Raw genomic sequence first — 15,867 nt, 5'->3', positions numbered from 1 at the left:
GGCCACCCAGCTTGGCGGAGGCTGCTCGGTCACCCGACAGAGCCCAGGGCAGCCACCGAGCCCACCCCGCTCCCTCTGCCTCACCGGGGCCCCCGAAGCCGCCCGAGGAGACCCCGCCCGGCACAGCCGGGTCCTGGGGCCACAGCACGGGCTGCCCACAGAAACCTGGCCTCGACAGGGGCGTGGGTGTGGGGCAGCCGGAAGGTGGGAAGGGTGGGCCAGGCACGCAGGGACAAGCAGCGAGTCCGAGTGAGAACTGGCCCGATGCGTTCCCGGGGGGGGGGGGGGGGGGGGGGGGCGCACAGCCCCAGGCGACTTGCGCTTCGCCAAGCGGCGGAGGATGCGTCGTGGAGCCCGCCTGCTGCAGCGTGGACGCGAGCAGATTGCCACTCAGCTTGTCAGAGCCGCGGCCCCTGCTTCCTCGTGCTCAGGGACAGCAGGGACTCGGGCTCCTGGGCTCGCCCTCTGCAGGGGGCAGAGGGGAAGCGTCAGGGCCTCTGGCAGCACCCCCACCCCCACCCGGAAGCAAGGCGACTCCCAGGGCAGGCGAGCAGGTGTCAGACTCCAGGGGGAGTTTCCTGACTGACGGGCACGGACTCACACACTCACACAGTCACTCAACAGGCATCTCTGGGCACACAGGGCCACTGGGGAGCCTGAGAAGCCCTGTGAGGCAGGCCCGAGAGGAGGTTGGGACACTCTGGGGGTTCGAGGTCCTGACCTGCCCCAGGTCGGTGGGGTCTTGGGATGCCTAGGTTGGGGCTCATTCAAGGCTCAAACTTGGGCTTCAGATGCCCGTGGAGGAGGGGGGACTGTCTCTGTCCAGAAGAGGCCCTGGTGGGGGGACAGGCAGGGAGGAGGCGGCCAGGCCAAGGCAGGCCTAGTAGCTTCCAGATGACACAGTGGGTCGAGTGACCCGGGAAGACGTCCTTTTTGCCACCAGAGGATCAGGAGAAGGACCCACGTGACGCCTCAGCTCAGTGGGGCCGCCCTCTGGCCGGTCTCGGAGAGAGGGTCCCACGGGCACAGCTGCGACCAACTGGGGTCAGACCCAAAGAGTAGCCAGTGTGGGCTCGGTCACTCCCTGTGCTGGGCGCCCCTTTGTCCCAAAGAGTAAAGACGAGGGACCGGGAGACAGCAGCCACCCTGAGCGCCCCGACAAAGCATGTGACGTGGGAGCAGATGGGCAGGTGCCGTGGCGACTGACCCTCAGAGGGGAGGGGCGGGGTCACTCCCAGAGTCCGGTCCAATCCAGCGACCGACCGCGAATTCCGTGGAGTGGGGGCGGGGCCAGAGGAGGCGATGGCAGGGGAGGAGTGGTGGGGGTGGGGGTGGTCAGGGGTAGGGGATGACGGCCATGGTACACAGTTGCTATGCCGGCCGCTAGTACGTTCTCCCTGGATCAAAATCTAGGAGGATGACACCTGAGAAAACACAGGCTCAGAGAGGTCAAGCGAGGTGCCCAGGTCACCCAGCAAGGACATGAGCCAGAGGGTCAGGCGGGTCCAGGCCCTGGGCCGCGCCCACAGCCCCTTCAGGAGCAGCGGGAATCTCTGTCCTACGCGCCCCCCCCCCCCCCGGGGCGGCCTGGCTGCAGGAAAGGCGGCATCGTGAGCCCCGGGACAGATGAAACGCCCCTCCGAGGGGCTGATTTCTCTCTTCTGTCCCCTCTCAGGGTACAGCCAGCCTCACAGCACTCGGAATACTTCCTCTGAATTGAACGTTTGAACTGCACCCTTGGGACACACGTGAGAAAAGACATTAGCCGAAGAAACGAAGGGGCGAGCTTGGGCCAAGGCTCGAAATAAGGGGACGCTTCACGGCGAGGGAGGGGGGCGAGACAGAGGGCCAAAGGGGAGTGGGAGACGCGCCAGGCTGCGCGTGGCTGGCACCGTGGGCCTGGCGGCTGGGGTGGGGGCGCTGGAACCACACGTTCCTGGGCACGGTAGGGGGGGTACCTGCAGAGACAGGAGCCCCGGGGAGAGGGGCTGGAGGCCGTGATGTCCACGGACCCCAGTCCGCGGCTTCCAAATCCCCCTCTGCTGCCCTGGACGAGGGACCAGCCCAGCCCAGCCCAGCCCACAGCCACGCGGACGGAGAAGAGGCCAGAGCAGGCCGAGAACACAGCGGGCGACCGGCCAGTACACGGCCCACACTAACACACGCCACCGCCTCGATGAAGGGGGGACGGCCTCGCACGCCCAGTGACAGGTGGATGGTGCCAGCCAGCCGCAAGGTCGTTCAGCCGTGAAAAGGAACGAGGTCCTGGCACGCCGCAGGGGGACGGCCCTGGCACATCAGGCGGAGCGCGGGAAGCCGGTCGCTGGCGCTGTGCGCCCCCCACCCGGGCCAGGGGAGGGGGCAGGGCCCGCTGCCGGGTTAAGTGCTGCTTTAGGGGCAGTGCTGTGGCCTGGGATTAGCACCCAAGGCTGCACGACTCCGAATGCACTAAAAACCAGGGGAGAGGACTCTTACGACACCGAACGAGTTACAACTTGGAAATCTAAGAAACATCCTGACCCTTCCCCGACCACCAAGCCCCCAGCGGCTCTCTGGTTCCAGAGGGAAAGGTAGGGCCAGCTGGCTCTCCCCTTGCGCCCCCACTGCACCCAGGCTTCTGGAAGCCGACAGTCCACACGACCCGCGGCCCCCGCCTCAGGCACAGACTGCCGAGTGCCCCCTGCACCTATGAGGTGGGTCCAGGAGCGAGGGAGCTTCTCCCCAGGCTTGCAGCCCTCACTCCGGCTCTCCAAGCCCACCTAGACAGGCCTACGCAGCAGCCGCAGCAGCATGGGGCACAGGGCGCGTCCTCGCCAGCTGTGTGGCCGGGGTTCCTGACTTGACCTCCCTGAGCCTCAGCTTTGCCATCTGCATGATGGGCAACTCTGGACTGTGAGCCGCTTCTGCCGATGGAGAGGTCACGGCTGGGGTGACTCAGTGAGACCCGGGGCGTGGCCCAGAGATGCTCACGAGTGACAGCACCTCCTCGTTTGTCAAACCGTGGCCTGACTGGGGGGGATCAGGTAAAGAACCGAAAACCGAGCTCCCTGCCAGGGCTTTGCTCACGGCCGCCAGGAAGCCTGCCGTGCTCAGGACACAGCGTGATGAGGGCCCGGCGCCCACACGGTGGGACCCGAGCGCGGGGCATCCCGGGGTTCAAACATCGCTCCACGGTCCACGGATGCTGAGCCTCCCAAACCCGAGCCCTCACATCTGAGCGACGCGGGTGGCTCCGGTCAGCCGGCGGCAGAGGCCAAGCTCCCACGACAGCGTGCACCGTGGCCAGCGTGGCCGCTCCCCGTCGTCCCTCACCCGGCCCTTCGCCGCAGTCACTCTTCCCAGGGCGGCGAATGTGCGGTGGGGAGCAGCGCCCTGTCACCGGGCCCGGCCTCTCCTGCAGCACGCTTTGTTCCCGGCCAGCGGGCCCCGGGAGGCTCTTACGGGTTGACTGCCCGCTGGCCCGTGCTCCAGCCAGACGCTGGGGCCAGTCTGGGGCAGCAGAAAGGGGACAAGGGCCATCGAGGCAGGCTCCTGCCTTGTGCCCATGGCCCTCCCGTGAGCCCCCGTCTGCAGACCTCTCCCCTGCAGCCTCCACGAGGAGGAAATGTGCCGCTCCGTGGCCACGACCTCTGCAGACGGGAGGTGTCACCCCAGGACGAGCCAGCCCCAGCGGAACCAGCATGCATGCTCCCGTGACCCTTGTGAACGCCGAGGACGGAGATGGCCAGGCCAGGGGGGTGGCGGGCAAATTCTGCCACGAGGGCTTCACCGTTGAGGGGACCAGCAAGCCTCAACCCGCCCGGTCCCCACTGCGCACGCGCCTCCCAGACCACCGTGCGGGGAGCCGGCTGCCGTTGGCAGACATCTGTTCTCCAGCTGCGTGGCAGGAACAGCAGGGACGTGCCGACACCAGCGGCCACGCTGGGCCCAGGTGGACGGAGTGGCCCACAGCGGGTGGACGCGAAATCAGGCCCCAGCGGCTGCTCTCCCGGGCCAGTGCCCACCCTGTCAATCCTAAGCTCATCCCCTCACGCTTCCTCCTCCGCCCAACGACCGGAAGGAGGCGAGATTCCGAACCCAGGAGACCCCCAGCCCGTCCCGGTCGGGGCAGACGTCCCGTCCGCCGAGCCGCAGGCCCGGGGGCCTGTGAAAACAGACACACTTCCTTCCCATACCCGCGTTCCCCCGCCGAGGGCCCTGGACACCAACGCCTGGGTCTTTCGGGCAAGGCACCCAGCAGGCAGAGACACTCGGGTCCCTGCTTTTGTCTGCCCAGAGGTCAGCCCCACCTCCGAGCAGCAAGTCCACAGGCTGTGGGAGAGGCCTGCTCAGGAGTCCCCGCGGCCCCCGCTACAGACCGCCTCCGACCCGACTCGTCCAGGCAGCAGCCACTGGCCAGGACTAACACGGACAACTGGATGACCATCCCCAGAAGCGCCCGAAGCCAGCGGCACAGAGAGCCTCACAGTATGAAGACCAAAGCTCACAGAGGGTCAGCGTTTCCCCAAAGCCACACAGCCTGTCACCACCCAAGCGACACCAGGAGCCGGGGCTCCAAACCTCCGGGGAGCACCCACCCATCCACAATCCTTGCCTCAGCGCGTTAAGCGGTAACAGTCCGGGTCGAGGGAGCCGTCCCAGAGACCCCCCTCCCACCCCGACCCCGAGACCCAGTGGGTTTCCAGAGATGCGCTCCAGCAGAGCCCGAAGCCGCCGCGTCGCCTGGGAACCGCCGGCTCCCAGGGAGGGGGCCCGGCACACCCACCCTGCCCACCGCCGGCCACCCCCGCGGCGCCTCCTGGAGCCCAGGCCGGACCGAGGCGGCGGCGGGGGGAACGGGAAGCAGAAGCACAGCCCAGGCGGCCAGGTGGGGATGGGGGGGGTCCGGGACGGTGCTGCCCCCCGCCCCCACCCCCGCCGCCGGAACGAAGCAGCAGGAGAGACACCTGAGCAGCTGCGAGGGCGCGAGCGCCCTGCCTCCAGACCCCCAAGGACGCGGCTCTCCCGCCCCGGCCGCCGCACCCGCTCCCCCGAGGCCTGGCGGGAGAAGGGGCCGCGCCTCTTACCTCTGGGCTCCTCCGCCTGTTTGGCGAGCTTGCGCAGCGCGGCGGCAAAGCTGGAGGACGGCGCGACCTGGGCCGACAGCGCACTGCCGGTGGTGGGACTGCTGCTGGGCACCAGGGCGCCATTGAGCGGCGAGGGGGTGAGGGGGTTGACGGTGGCGGTGGTCCTGGTCGCGGTGGAAAGCATCCCTAGTGAAGGGGACTTGGGCTCATGGCTCATGCCTGAAACAGGAAAAGAAGAACCAGGTCACCCGGAGAGTAGGAGGGCCCAGCACCAGAGCGGGGGGGGGGGGGGGGGGGTCCAGGAGTCCAGGGGGTCCAGGGGGATCCGGGGCCAGCAAGCAGCATGCAGGGAGGGGGGGCAGGAGCAGACCCGGACGGCCGCGGCGGGACAGGCAAAGCGGGCCAGAGCCGGCGCGGCAGAGAGAGCAGGGCTCACGGCACCCCCGAACCCCAGATCCGTAATCAGAGCCTCAAGCGTCCCCGGGACCCCAGTGACAGCAAGATCCCACAGCCCGGAACATCCACCGGCATCACCCGAGATGGGCGCGAGGGACAGTAAGACACGGCCGCATCCTCGCGACGGAAAGGACCCAGCGGGAAGGGAGAGGGCCGCGCTGACGGTAACGAAGCCAGCCCCACGGCTACTCCTAAGGTTTCTGCCAGCCACACGCGCACCCTGCCCCCCACCCCAACGACGCTGGTGAGCCTGGCTCTGCTCCTGCCTGCGTGTTAGAGAACACGCGGGCAGACAGCGCAGACCCGGGATCTGACCCCAGGCGGGATCCCGGTGGGTGTCCACCCGCACAGGTGCCTCGCGGAACAGCCCCATCGGCAGTCGCGGGAGACGTGGGGGAGTGGACCCGGCCGCCCCGTGGACCCTGCCCGGAGGCTGAAAACTGTGGCTCTAAACCACCATGGCTGGGAAACCCCGCTTCCCGCTGGGGACCGGGCTCAGGCCTCACTGTCCAAGGAGCTGAGGAGCCAGTGCCCGCCAGGGTGACACCCGACGCCACGGGGGAGGACACGGCCACCTTCCCACGGGCCCCCAGCCCCAGCCCTTTCAAGTCCCATCTACGTGTCGACGAGGAGGCTGAACTGCCTCCCGAGTGGCCGATCAATAAAGGCCCAGCTCCGTATCAGGCGGCGAGCAAGCACCACCATAAATAAGTTTTCCATTAACGTTCCCTGCCCTCTCGGGGCACCTGCCCAGCCGGGCCCCGCTCCCGCCCCCCCCTCGCCGTAGGTGCACTCCAGGGGTGTAAATCAAGGCCAATGGCCTCCCAGCTGGCAGGGGCCACAGGTCGTGAGCAGAAAGAAGCCAATTGACTTCCAACCCCCCAGACGGACACCTGGGAGGGGCAGGCTCCAGGAACGCCCAGGGTCATCCGCCCAGAGTCACCCGGGGAGGGTCCTCGGGAGCCACGGCTCTCCTGTGAGCGGGCCGGCGCAGAAAAGACAATACTGAGGCAGGTGTGAGCTTGGGGGAACACCATGCTCTCGGGTGAAGGCTTGCGTGTGGGAACCAAAGACCCCCACAGGAGCCCCTGCGCCCACGGCCAGGCTGGGGGCAGGTCACGTGGGTGGCTGGTCAGTGGTGCTCTGAGGCAACAGTTCCACTGAGCGGCCGAGGCAGCGTGGACCCCAGGCTGACCCACGCACCCTCCTCTTTCTGGAACGGCGGCGGGCGGGCGGACCCCAGCAGAGAAACCCGCCCCTCCAGCGGGGGTGTGCCGTCCCTTCCCCCGTAGCCTGATCCCCAGAAAAACACAGGCGTCAGACACGGCTCATTCTCAGGGAACTCAGCAGTGGGCCAGCCCCTCCTCCAGTAGGCAGCGTGGCGGGGAAGGCGTGGCGGGGGAGGCGTGGCCATGGTCCCGGCGTAAGGAAACGGGGGCCCGAAGGTCAAGTCTTGCATTCACTTGGCTGCCAGATACCAAGTCACTGCCTCTCTGGGCCTGTCTCCTTGTCTACAAAACGGAGAAAAGACAGAGTCTACCTCGTGAGGTTCATCTTGAGAGGCCTCAAGGAATTAATTTACATGAAGGGGTTTCAGAGTGTGCCCGGCACGCCAGGGGCCATTTAACATACAGTGATCAGCCTGCAGAGAGGGCAGAACCACGGGTCCAGATGAGCAAGGAGGCTGGCCAAGGCCACACAAGTCAGTCTCCGCAAAGCAGGACACAAGCTTCTGGCTTTGTGGACCAGAAGCCCATGTCACTGTCCCCTCCCCGGGCTGGGGACTGCACACCCTAGTATGCACGCCTTGGGCAGAGAGCCACTTCCGCGTTCCTGAGTGGGTGGACGCTGATGCGGGCGGCACCTAAGTCCTCCCCCGGGCCCCGTGCAGCACCCACACCCGGCGGGCTGATGGGAGCTCTGGGGAGCGTATCCACCAGTCGGAGGTGCTACGCGGTAAAACGGAGCCTGTTTGGGGGATGAGGCCCGGGATAAAGCGCACCGGGCCCCACCGGTCCTGGCAAAGCACGCACGGAAAGCTGTCCCTACAAAGGGCTGCCGGGGAGACGAGGTGTGCGAGGAGGGACCGCAGGGGACGTCACTTATACCTGGCTGAGTCACCTCCTGGGACGCCTCCCAACGGGCCTGGGAGAGGCCTGCAGAACCACCACCTACCACCCACACTGCACCCGCCCCACAGACCTCAGAGCATCCTGGGAGCCGTTCACAGCCTGGTCCCGGTCATACAGACAGCCAAGCAGCACGCCCAGGATTCGAACCCTGTCTCCTGGGCCCACACAGCAGCTGCCCAGTCCAAGGCCTGACCGTGACACCCGTTCGGGAGGGATAAGCAGGCAGGCACATGCACGCACATACACACGGCTAAAATACTTGTCACCAAGGTAGCTTAAAAATACGTCCACCTAATCCCTTCGAGAGGCGGAGACTAATTCCCTTCTCCCAAATGCGGGCCAGACTTACAGACTTAGTTCTACTGAACGGAGTTTGGTGGAAGACACAGTCTGTCCCTTTCAAGAACAGGCCACCAGAGGCACCGTGGCCTTGTGCCACCCACCCGCCCTCTTGAATCACTTGAGGGCACTCAAACAGGCTGCAGAGACTCCCGCGTTTCAGGAAAAAGGATGCTTCCGGACAAAAGCCGCGGCTCCTCCCCCAGCCTGGTGGAGCCTTCGGATGAGATCGCAGCCCCAGGCGCCCCAGCCGCCAGCTGGATCCCAGCCTCCTCTGAGACTCTGAGCTCCACCCACCCAGCTGAGTCACGCGCGGACCCTCCCCCGCCCCCCCCCCCCCCCCCCCCCCCCCCCCCGCCACCACTAATGTTTGTTAAGTCTGGGAAGAGTTTGTCACACAGCTTTGGAAAACCAACACAGTGGCACCACACGCTCCACTGACCAAGACTGCCCTCTCCAGTTCTCTCCCCATCCCCTTTCCTTCTTGGAGCCCAGTTCGGGCAGAACTTGCAGACGTTCAACCACCTGCAAATACCCTGTGACTTTACCCCCAGTCTCCAAAGCGGGCCCCCCGCCCCCCCCTCCCCCGATGCCATCAGAGACCATCAACCACCGCCTCCCTGCTCCCTTACTCCTTAGAGAGCCAGGCTCTTTAGTCCCCAATCCTATCAGAAAGGCGTCACTGTGCCCATTCTACAGATGGGGCAAGACACGCTTGGATCCACAGGCCGACAGATGGTTAACGGCGGGACTGAGATCCCGGGAACACGGCACCTGCGTCCTGTTTATACTAAAGTGGTCAGGGCCCAGATCCAAACCCGTTCTGCCCTGCAGCCCACACCACACACTGATGTCAAGATAGGGACGAGGGGTGGGGAAGTGAGGGTAGGCAACGTGGTTATTCCACATCCCAGTGACCGGTCCCCAAGGCCCAGGAGCAGATGTGAAGTCACTGCTCGGTGGCCATGTGACAGGCTGGCCAGCTGGTGACCCGAGTGGACCTGCTGTGACCGCCAGCTGACAGCGCTGGGCACGGTGGCACAGAGGTGCTGGGACAGGCAGTCAGCGGCCACCGGACAAATCCCAGGCCAGACCCCAAGACATCACACGCCCCCTAAGGTGTTGGGGGGGTGGTCTTCAGTCGCAGCGAGGGGAGCGAAGGTCTCACTTCTGTCCTTGTGCCTATGTCGTAATTTCTCTGCAAGGAACCAGGCTTTTGAAAACACGGGGGTGGTGGGTGTCGCCAAAGAGATAGAGAGTCACCAACGTGAAATCGGCACCCCCCCAGAAGCCCGGGGCGTCCCCCCGACCGGGGCCTCCTCTGGCGAGGTGCAGGGGCTGAGGGAGCTAGGAGGCCCCTGCCTGCTGGCCCCTCCCCCCTCCCTGGGGCAGCTGCCCCCTGAACAGCAAGGTCACATTCCTGCTGGCGACAAGTGACCTCCCCTCCCAGCTGAGCCTGCCCTCCCCTTCTCAAAGCCTGGCACCTGCTCCCTGGGCTCAGGCAGGAGCCCCCCTGGGTTCCTGGGGGGAGGAGGTCCCCCCAAGCCAGCATCTCTGCTCTGGTGTCGGCCGTGGGCTCCAGGGGCGCTGTAAGCCAAGAAAGCTCCTGCTGATGTCAGGTCACTTAAAATAGAATCCCAACCCAGACACTTCATTAAGGAGCTAAACTTAGCCCTGCTCCCCAGCGTGTGCGGGCGCACCCGCAGGCTGCCGGGAGGGCAGGGACCGGGGACCACCAGCGGCTGGGGTGGCAGCACCCTTGCACCCGGCACAGGCCAACCTCACGGGCCCCTGACACCTGGCAAAGGGTCGCCCCGGATCTACAGCGGCTCGACGCAGCCTCGGGGGAGCCCCCGCCCACCCTGCCCCTCTGTCACGGGTTGGGGTCACTTAGGGCCCACACCCCCCTGCTCTGCCCCCCAGGCCCTGCCCAGGGAGGCCGAGCCCGGCCTCCCACACAGGTGTTCTCTGGCTGAGGCCGGGGCGTCCCCAGGGGTGGGCCGAGGGGACGGTGGGCTTTGGGGTGGCCCCTGCACCTCAGGAGGCCCTGGAGGAACTTGGGGCACCTGCTCCCCGTGCCCTCATTAGAGGGGTACTTATTAGCTTCTGTGCTCCTGGCCGCTGCCTGAATTCTTGTCTACATTATCAGCTCATGTAAATTCATTATCCTAACAGCTGGGAGTAAGCTCCACTGTGGGGAGGGCGATGATGGATGAGGGCTGGGGGGCCGGCCAAGGCGGGGGGCGGCTCACCAGCGACTGGGTCATGCGGCCCCCCTCCTCCCCTCCTGCCCTCCTCTGGACAGGGCTCCAGCCCCCAGGAGGAGAGATCCCACCAGAGGTGAGATGTGACCGCTCCCGGGCCCCTTCGCACAGAGGGGCCAGGACGCCCCCCCTCCACCCCCCGAGCCTCAGCTTTCTGCCCCCCGGGTCCCAGCACAGCCGAGAGCCCACCGCGATGCCGGAGGTCGAGGGCAGGAAGGAAGCAAACCCCACCGGGCTGTCTGCACCCACAAAGTGCCCCGGCCCCCACTCCACGGACAGGGCCAGTCTGCGGAGGCAAAGGGCGCCCCGTCTCAGAGCTGCCACCGGGCAGGCGAGGCCCTCTCGGTTCCCGCTCCTCCTCCTCCCCAACGTGGTGTCTTTGATCAATACTTTTCCTCTTCTGCCTACGTTTCTAATATGGCCAGAAGCAGCACAAAGCTTAAAAAAAAAAAAAAGGCAAGGAAGGAAAACCCAAGTGCAGTGCGGCTGACGGTCTCTGTTCTCCAGAAACCCACCTTGTTCCCGTCCTACGGAATGGACCCAAAGCTCCCAGAGGCAGGACTTCAATGGGGGGAGGCCCCCCGACACTCCATTAAATATGGCCCCCGCCCAGCCCCCTCCTCTGCGCGACGGTGGAGGGCGTATTAATCAGCACAACGGCCTCCCGCAGACCCCGTAATTACTGCTTCCTTTCATTGGCTCATCCGCGGCACCAGACCTCGGCCCGCTCCCTCCCTGCTCTGTAATTACAAGCTAATAGCTGAGATGAATTTTCTGCTGGCTCCGGGTTCAAGCACCGGTCCGCCCCTTCCCCCTGACGGCCCCCCCTGGGGTAATTACACCCCGCGGGGCCGGGCCCAGCGGGGCCCTGGCTCTCCTGCCCCTCGCGCCCAATCTGGACTTGGATGCTCTAATCGCCCCTCCTGGTAATTTTTCATTACCACCGGAAGAAATGTTTGTGAACAAATACAAAGCGTCCCAGGCTTGGGGGGGGGGGGGGCGAGCCACGTGCTTGGCGATCCCCACACCCCCAAAGGGGCTCCCGCAGCCCTAACGAGGCCAGGGTCACCCTGCCCTGGAGACGGAGACCGGGACCGGTGGGCGGCTGCGGTGTGGGGTGCCACGTGATCCTGGGAGCCTGTGCGGCTTCATAATAAATTCATTATTTTATTTGCCTTCGGCGTGTTCTGAGCTCACTCGCACGAAGCAATTTTTCTTGGGGGTGGGGGTGGGGGAGTCCGGAAGATTTTCCTGTCCGGATGCACAGGACAGCCTGCTTAGGCCCGATGTCCTTTTCCAGCTCAGGACAGCCCCCCTCCGGCTGCAGGTTCCTAAGGGGACTGGGGCCTCCTTCTGGTGCCACGTCCCAGAACCGGACTAACTCCCCAAGGCTAATCCTGACCCGGAACCAGAGAGGACAGCAGACAGAGCAAGGAGCAGGGAGGGGGAGGCCAGCCTGTGCACCCACGGGAGACCCTGGGCCGGAACGGAACAAGTAACAAGGAGGCTGGCTTTCCCACACGGCCGCCACCCCCCCCCCCACCTCCCCGCAGACCTGTCACTCAGCAGTGTGAGGTCACTACAGAATGCCAAAGGCAGGAGCTTATGAGCTCCTCCAGAACCCCAATCAATGAGAATGGGAGCTCACCCCCACAGAGCCGGCACCACAGGGGGGTTGTTTCCAAAGCAAATTTCCGGGGTCACCCGACAGCCACTGTAAACCCTGAGTGGGGTTCAGCCCAGGGCACAGAATGCCCACGCAGCAGCCGTGAATGGTGCACAACGGGGTGGGGTGGGGGACGTTTAGGGTTCTCCCCAGCCTCAACCCTCCCCCCACTGCCATGTTAGTAATGTGGGGGGGGGGGAGGGGTGCAGAAGGGAAGCAGAATCCAGATTCTAGGGAAAACAGGAGACAGGAGCATTCAGGACAGGACCACCCCCCCCACCTCCCCCCCCCCCCCACCCCGACACACACATACTTGTCACTTGGTGCCTGTGTACCAGGTAACAGCTGAGCGGGTTGGGCCAAGGGGCAAACCCAGCAGGGTGAGGCGGAGATTCCTGGGAGGGGTGCCCCCTCCCAGTGGGAGCCACAATCCAGGTGGCCACAGAGATGGCCAAGGACAGTCTAGGGGTGGAGGTTCAAGGCTGCAAAAGATCAGGAGAGCCAGAGGCCCGGGGGGTGGGGGAAGCGACGGACAGAAGTCAGGCAACAGATGGCAGCGACATTTGACAGCGATTACTCTAAGCGGCTGCGGCGTCTGGAGGAGCCTGGACAGATGATCGGCTTGGAGCGGCAGGGGGCGGCCAGCCATCCCGAGGGGGCGGCAGAGGCAGGAACCACAGCCGCGGGGAGGCGTACAATTAATAAAGCAAGAGAAGGCCAAGAGACAGGGTCAAGGCTGCAGCCCAGCATCCGGGACGCCAGGAGTCGTTCCCGAACACCAGACAGGAACAGCAGCCGTAATCGCAGGGACTGCTGGGCCCCGAGCTTCACATCATGCAGTAACTCCTGAACAGACCCAGCAGGCAGCGAGGTCAGACAGGCCACCCGGAGTCCCAGGGCAGGAGAGGGCGATCCCTCCCACCCCATGCTTGTGCTTTCTCCACACCTCCTGGAGGCGGGCGGCCACCGGGGGTCCCAGGGCCAAGGAGCCCCCCACCACAAATTATCCCGAGGGGCCTGCCTCTTACTCCCACTCTACAGGTGGGGAAGCAGAGGCGGGGACAGTTGCGCCCTTGTCTAGGCTTGCATGGCAAGAGGCCGGGACCTGAACCCACTTTTCCTTGCTGCTGTACTGGCAGCCTCTCTTTAAATATGAGAAGACATGGGGGAGGGTCAGTCACCGGGGTCACCTCCCATTTTGCAGACCCCAGTCCTGTGACGGCCGGTTCCTTGCAGGGCACCCGCCTCTGTGCCATAGCCATTTTACAATCGGCATACGGCCCGGGAGCGAGGACGAGGATCTGATTTTGGGATCCCCCCACCCCCCCGCAGGTCCCCACAGCTCCTGGCTGGAGGGGTATCCCCCCTGCAGCCACCTGAGGGCCAGGTGACAACCCCGGACTGGGACCCTTTTATGTGCCCGTTGGCATCTGAGCTAACCAGGCCACCTCCGAGCTGAGTCTTGCTCACAAAGGAGCCCTTTCAGTGGACTCCAGAGGCACGGGGTGCAGGAAGCCGGTGGGGGTCAAAGGTGCCCGAAGCAGAGGAGAGGTCCCGAAGGAGAGAAACCCAACCCAGCCAGGAGGCGGCCACTGAAAGCCTCCAACTTTCCACGGGGCAGCAGGTGGGGAAGAGGCCAGGAGGGCAGGGGTCGAGGCCAGGTCTTCTAAATGGACAAAACCTGATGGGGCAGGGGGGGTGAGGGAGTCCAGACTTTGAGGAGCAGAGCCTGGGCCCTGCCTCCTGCGCCCTCACTGCAGTGGGTGTGGGCGCCAGGGGTCCCTGCTGGAACAGCTCCTGCCTGACGCCTGCTTCCGGTGACGGAGCCGCAGAGAGCACGGTTGCTTCAGCACAAAGTAGGTGTTGACAAAAGCTGTCTGCACCCGCAGCCCCAGCCCCCAGGGGCAAGAGGCCATGGGCACATCTTGGCAGGTCCTCAGACCAGCAAGGGGGGGGGGGGGCGGGGGGGAGGGAAGGGGGGGAAAGGGCCGGCTCTGGGGGCTCATGTTGCAGGACCACCGGGGGCTGAGGCAGGGGACTGCACTGCGGGTTGAAAAACCAGCCAGAAGACCAGTTCCCGGCCTGGCTCCCAACACCACTTCTCAGCGGGGCGCTGCGAGGTGGTCCGAACCTCAGTTTCCCTATCGGTAATGGGATTGGGTGGGGGGAGAGCGGGGGACTAGAGGCAGTGGGGCAGAGGCTAAGCAGGCCTCCTTTTACCCGTCAACCTGTTTTTATTCGGCCTGACGTCATGTTGCTTAAAGGGGAATCAATGGACATTTCGAAATGGAAGGTTTCAAGTGAAAAAATGAAGATGCCGGTTTCTCTTACAAAACTGGAAGCCACCAGCCCATCATCCTGAGAGGGGCACCTGTCCCAGGTCCCCACTGCTCCCTACGGTCTCAGGCCGGTGTGCGTGCTCAGTACGGAGCGTGGGTCTCCCCAGCTCTGGAAAGACGTGCGCTCAGGCCAACAGAGTTTTGCTTTTGTAAAAAAGGTCCGTTATCGTGATGGTCAAAGTGGCAGACTATATAGCCTCTCCCGCTGAAAATGTACCTACTGAATTCTGCATACAGATTTACCAAATCCACACAAGCCAGGCCCACCCGTATGAGTGACGTCCGTGAACACAGGTTATAGGCTCCGACAGCATAGATCTCCTTATGTATCAGACTGTGAGTATTAACACCCTTTCCCCAATGTTACACACCCAGGCAAAAAGAAACCAAAAAACCCCCCAGAATATCAAGAAAAAGATCCAGAAACCTCCAAGTTCTGATGGTACTTCCTCCTGGGCTCATCTACCAACCTCAAAGCCCTGTGTACTATGCCCAGAGGGGACTAAATGCCCCCCACCCCCGAAAAAACCATCCTGCAGCCAAAATGGACCCGGTAACAGGGCCGTCACTTACCAACAGTTACCATGAGCTCCCAGTCCTAACCCTGCCACAGGCCAGGCCAGGCCAGTCACGTCCTTCTGTCCCCAAATGTCCTCCGTCAACTGCCCAGGAGCTGACTGCCCGGGCCTAAATAATCCTTTACTTCTGAAAACAAACACAAATCCCTCTACGGCTCCAACCGGGAACCTGTAAGGTTCCTGGAACCCCAGCAGGATGCTGGGGCCCAGAACTGGACCTTACGGGCGCCAATCTTCACCCTCTGGAACCTCGAACCCCGCTCTCCGGGGTCACACAGCAAGCAGCAGCCCGGTCTACCCCGAGGACACACCGTGGGTGCCACAAAAGCCTGAGGAACAGGTACTTGCCAAACGAAGGGTTTTCTTCTGCTCATGGGGTCAGCAAATGCCCTGGGGGGGCCAAGGCCCCTTGGGGAGGTGTGCAGAGAGAAGCCCATTGAGCCAGAACCGGGCCGAGAACGGTCTGGGCTGCTGCGGGTGGGCAGAAACACCATCCCCACAACCGCTCGGGGAGCAATCTGGCAACATCGTCGAGGATGTCAAACCTTCACACCTCGGCCTTTTCCCTTCTTCACAGCTATTCCGCAGGCAGGTCCCGTGGTGTGAACGCACCTTTTGGAGGGAGGGGGGCTCCCAGCGTGCGGTGCGGGGGCAGCTGTTGGTGGCAGCAGGAAACCCCGACATGTGCAGCGGACCCCGGCTGCAGACGCGCTGGCGTGGGCCCCCCGCCAGGCACAGCACAGCAGGAGGAACTCAACGCTGGCCTATCGGTTTCAACTCGGAAACCAGCTATCGGGGTAAAACGCACGGCCTGTGCCCGACTGACAGGCTGCAGGGTCTGGCGATCCTATTAAAGAGGCCCTCCGGTCTTATAAAATGTTGTAAGACATATTTAGGCAGAAAGTCCAAGATGCTAAGAGTTTACACGTGCTCAGAAAGGCAAGGCCTGGACATAGAATCCCAGGCCGCTCCTCCTACCCGCCCTATGGGAGCTTAAGCAGAGCTCACTGGAAACCCTTCGTGAAAG

At 64.2% G+C, this 15,867-nt stretch overlaps 1 protein-coding gene across 7 annotated transcripts in view; it reads right to left on the bottom strand.

Annotated features, from left to right (window-relative positions):
• GSE1 (Gse1 coiled-coil protein) overlaps positions 1–15,867 on the bottom strand; it is a 390,196-nt gene that overhangs the window by 28,639 nt on the left and 345,690 nt on the right. For 6 of the 7 annotated variants that reach the window (XM_045439892.1, XM_045439893.1, XM_045439891.1 and 3 more), the window contains one exon: positions 5,067–5,285. The exons of the other annotated variant lie outside the window; for it this stretch is intronic. In XM_045439892.1, coding sequence (XP_045295848.1) covers positions 5,067–5,285 — 219 coding nt within the window. The remainder of the gene's footprint in view (positions 1–5,066; positions 5,286–15,867) is intronic. 7 annotated transcript variants of the gene reach the window in all.

Source organism: Leopardus geoffroyi, chromosome E2 (genome assembly GCF_018350155.1).
Source record: "Leopardus geoffroyi isolate Oge1 chromosome E2, O.geoffroyi_Oge1_pat1.0, whole genome shotgun sequence".
Classification (NCBI taxonomy): domain Eukaryota; kingdom Metazoa; phylum Chordata; class Mammalia; order Carnivora; family Felidae; genus Leopardus; species Leopardus geoffroyi.
Note: the sequence above shows the minus strand (reverse complement) of the source record. Positions and strands in the feature narration are given on the sequence as shown.